Here is a 4179-nt window from a genome sequence, read left to right as displayed (position 1 = left end):
GCCGGAGGGGGAGGGGGCTGGGGCCGAAGTCATCACCCTGGCGTCTTGCCAGGCTGGGGGAGAAGGGGCGCGGAGCAAAGTTACTGCCCCAGGGCTGGCGCCCCTCGGGGCCACCGGCGCCGCTGCAGCCGTAAACATGTTTGTGCGGCAGCCTCGCCCCTCACCCCCCCAGGAGCCCCCTTCCCCGGCACGAGACGCCCTGCTTCCTCCATGCACCTGCCCGGCCACCCGGATTCTTCCTACTGCCCTAATTGGACAGGCACCTAGACAGCCTTCTCACTCTGCATTCCACCTCCCTCCACTACAACATCCACCCCCCGCACCGCGATCCTCAAGTCCAGCCCAGCTTGTGGGTGGGCGGGAGCGATTTTTAGCTCCTTGCAGCCTCAGAAGATGCTGGTCGCGAGGCTGCGCAGGCGCAGGAAGCGTGGGTCCACTGCACGGAGTGGGACACTGAGGACTGCTGTGCAGGGCGGGGAAGGTGGGGACAAACCCAGGCGCCAGGAGCCCCCACCTCCGAGTTGACGAGGGGTTCCGAAGCTGAGAAGGGTCCTCTGCTCGCGTCTTCGGGGTTAATACGGAGGCTCGGTGTTGCCCACAGACTGATTCCAGAGAAGAAAGTGATGACGGTTTCACCCCGAGACCAGCCTGGGGTCCGGCCCTCCGGAGTCTCCTTGGAGCTCAGCCCCAGGCTCGGTACTCTAGAGTTTAGATAAAGCCAAGAGTGGGGCCAGACTCAGGCTGCATCCCTAGCCTGGAGCTTGGGAAAAGAAGAGAATTCAAACCCTCACCTAGGCCCTCGTCCATTTCTAGATACCCCTCCTAATCCATCCCGAGGTGGGAGACCAAGATGAGCTGATCGGTCACTGCAGCAGGAAAAATGGTGATCAGATGGCAGGAAGGACTTCCCAGGCATCTGAATGATGCTGGAGTCAGACGTGGGTTGAAAAACTAATTTGCTTTCAAACAGAGTCCAGATGGCCCCATCTCGGAGCCTAGTCCTCTCTGAAGTTCTCCCCGCATTCTCTCTCCCTCCCAGGGCTGGGTTGGGAGAATGGGTTCCGGAAAAAAAGAGGGCAGCTGCGGCAAAATGAGAGCAAGTGCTGCAGCAGCCAGGCTGGGTCCGCGCCGTCGGGTCTCCGGGAAAAGGGCGGAAAGGGGCGGGGCCTCCAAGCGGTGTGTCCCCGCCCTCCGGGCCGGCTTCGATTCCCATTGGCTCAGTGCCACGCGGGACTTCGGACTCCCGCTCAAGGCCCCACCCCCCAAGCCGAGGCGCGCTCTCGGAGGGGCGACCCCCGACCCCCGTCAGAGTCCGGTCCCCACCTCTTCCTTCTGGCAGGATTAACCACTTCGCTGCCTGGATACAGCCCCCACACTGGTGCGACCCTTTGGGAACTGTCCCACCACCGCTGAGCGCCCGAGCGTCCAATGTGTGCTGTTGGGATCCTATATACGGATAGCATCCGGTGTCCCCATGCCCTGTCCGTAGTGCCACCCATTAATCCCGTGGCGGGAGAAGCAGAATCCACTGGGCAGAGCGGTTCTGCAGCTGGGGTTGGAGGTGACGTCTGTCTACACTGACGCCAAGGATCCGAACTTCTGCCGCTTCAGTTTCCCCCTGTCTTCGACCCTAGAATGTTTCGGGGCGCTAGAGGATGGGGCTGGGTTCGAGGACTCCTTCGGGCGGCGCTTAAAGGTCCTCCAGTGGCTTAACCTCGAAGGCTGGATTACCCGGGTCTGGAGCCCTGGCTCTGTGGCCAGAAATCCAGGTCTTGATTTTGCTTGGGCCACTGCGGACGCGCAGCTAGGTCGGCCGGTCCAAGCTGCGGCTCATTCACGCCGATCCTGCAGACACAGAGAAAAAACCTGGCCTGGATCACAGGCCACCCGTGGCTCGGGAGGGCAGGACTGCCCTTTGGCCCCGCCCATACAAGTGTCCGTTGTATACGGGAGTGGGTGGACCCTCTGACCAATCATCCTCTGTCAATGCAGCATGTCCCACCATAATAACTTGTGTTCCTATGACTTAGTAGTTATTGAGCGCTTGCTATGTTCTAGGCACATATATCATCTCAAAGAATCTCTAGAAGATAGAGAACTATTGGAAGCTTATTTGCCAAGGTCATAAAAAATATTAAGACTAGAACTCCGGGGCTTTTTGCTTTCAGAGATGCTAGAGAGGATCTAAAACATCCTTAATTTTCCCCTGGCTGGTGTCCCCTCCAAAGGCCTTTTGAGACTCTCAGCCAACTCTCCTGCAGCCCCACTCAACCTCCTTCCCTCCACCTCACTCTGTGGACACCAACTGGCTGGAGGGGGCTGCCCACGGTCTCCATTGCTCTCCTTGGAAAAGGGCCAAAACCCTTTAACTCTCCATCCCCATAGTGATGTCCTAAGTGCTTGACAAATGGAACATAAACTTTTTTAGATGTGGACACATAAAGTTAGTAGCCACCAATTGATATCATTGCCATTACCCCAAAAGACCACTCGGCCATCGCGTGGTGCCTATTTAAAAATCTCGGTTTTGGCCGGGTGCGGTGGCTCACACCTATAATCCCAGTACTTTGGGAAGCCGAGGAGAGAGGATTGCCTGAGCTCAAGGGTTTGAGACAAGACTGGGCAACTTGGCAAGACATCATCTCTACAAATAAATAAATAAATAAATAAATAGCTGGGCGTGGTGGCTCATGCCTGTGGTTCCAGCTACTTGGAAGGCTGAGGAGGAAGGATCACCTGAGCACAGCAGGTCGAGGCTGCAGTGGCCATTGAGTGTGCCACTGCACTCCAACCTGGGTGACAGAGTGAGACTCCAACTCCAAAAAATAAAATAAGCTAAAATCTCAGTTTTGAGCCACTCTACCTACCCACCACCACCCCCAACTCTGTAAATGGGTGTAGAGGGGGCATTTCATTTGTTGGTTCAAACTTTTTTTCCTTTTCTGTCTTTCTTTTTTCTTTTTTGGTCTGAGTTTCACTCTGTTGACCAGGCTAGAGTGCAGAGGCAAGATCACAGCTCAGTGCAGCCTTGACATCCTGGGCTCAGACAATCCTTCCACCTCAGTTTCCCAAGTAGCTGGGACTACAGGTGCGTGCCACCACACCCAGCTAAGTTTTGGATCTTTTTGTAGAGATGAAGTCTCTTTTTGTTGCCCAGGCTGATCTCGAACTCCTGGGCTCAAGCAGTCCTCCTGTCTCGGCCTCCCAAAGTGTTGGGATTACAGGTGTAAGCCACCACACCTGGCTTTATTCAACACTTCATGCTAGAGCATGCTAAGCTCATTCCTGCCTTCAGGCCTTTGCCCTTGCAGTTCCCTCTACCTAGTATGTTCTCTCCACAGATTCTCCCATGACTGGCTCTTGCCTTTCAGCAGCCAGCTTGAAATTCACCTCCACAGAGAAGCCCTCTCTGACCATATGTCCTCATCCCAGCCACTGTCCATTCCATCACCCTGTTCGATGTTATTAATAACACATATTACTGCCTAAAATTATCTCATTCACTTCTACATTGATCCTGTTCAGTGTCTGATTCCTCCCCTAAATGCAAGTCCCCAAAAGGCAGGGAATTTTTTTGTTTTTGAAACAGAGTCTCGCTATGTTGCCCAGGTTGGTCATGAATCCCTAGGCTCAAACGGCCCTCCTGCCTCAGCCTTCCCAGTAGCTGGGACTACCATCGTGTGCTACTGTGCCCAGCTTGGAACTCATTCACTGCTGTGTCCCAGTGCCTAGGACAGGGTGTGGCATACAGTAGGTGCTCACGAAATGTTTTTCCAACAAAAGACTCCTGAATCATTTGCACACACATGCACTGAGATGCCAGCTGTCGTGCCCTATATGTTGCCCCTCCTGTGTACCTGGCCTTGTGCTGGTCTCTGGAGGTCAGGAGAGGAATCACCCCGGGACCCTCTCCCCCAAGGAGCTCGGCCCTCAGCACGAGGCCAAGAGTGAAGGTGACGATGCTGACGAGGGACCTGTCCCACCCTGCTTCGGCTCCTCCAGGGAGCTGAGAGGGCTCGTGGACAGCGACCGCAGGTCCACGCTGACCTCCATCCCTTCGCCCCTTTGCCTTCCAGAAGGATTTGCCCCTGCCCCGGAAAAGCAGCAGGTGAGCCTCGGGGAGAGACAGGCGGGGCTGGCCGTCCCCTCTCCGGCCCGGGTGGGGGCGCCAGGCGCGCG

General features: G+C 56.0%; 1 protein-coding gene across 1 annotated transcript in view; it reads left to right on the top strand.

Moving 5' to 3' along the window:
• The first annotated feature begins 1090 nt into the window (after window positions 1–1090).
• MAST1 (microtubule associated serine/threonine kinase 1) overlaps window positions 1091–4179 on the top strand; it is a 36844-nt gene continuing 33755 nt past the window's right edge. Inside the window, exons 1-3 of the mRNA XM_021707545.1 lie at window positions 1091–1315; window positions 1490–1696; window positions 3935–4108. Coding sequence (XP_021563220.1) covers window positions 1091–1315; window positions 1490–1696; window positions 3935–4108 — 606 coding nt within the window. The remainder of the gene's footprint in view (window positions 1316–1489; window positions 1697–3934; window positions 4109–4179) is intronic.

The sequence above is a fragment of the Carlito syrichta genome, unplaced genomic scaffold (assembly GCF_000164805.1).
Source record: "Carlito syrichta isolate Samal-C Ts95f unplaced genomic scaffold, Tarsius_syrichta-2.0.1 Scaffold120465, whole genome shotgun sequence".
NCBI classification, from domain to species: Eukaryota; Metazoa; Chordata; class Mammalia; order Primates; family Tarsiidae; genus Carlito; species Carlito syrichta.
This window is presented reverse-complemented; position numbering and strand designations above follow the sequence as displayed.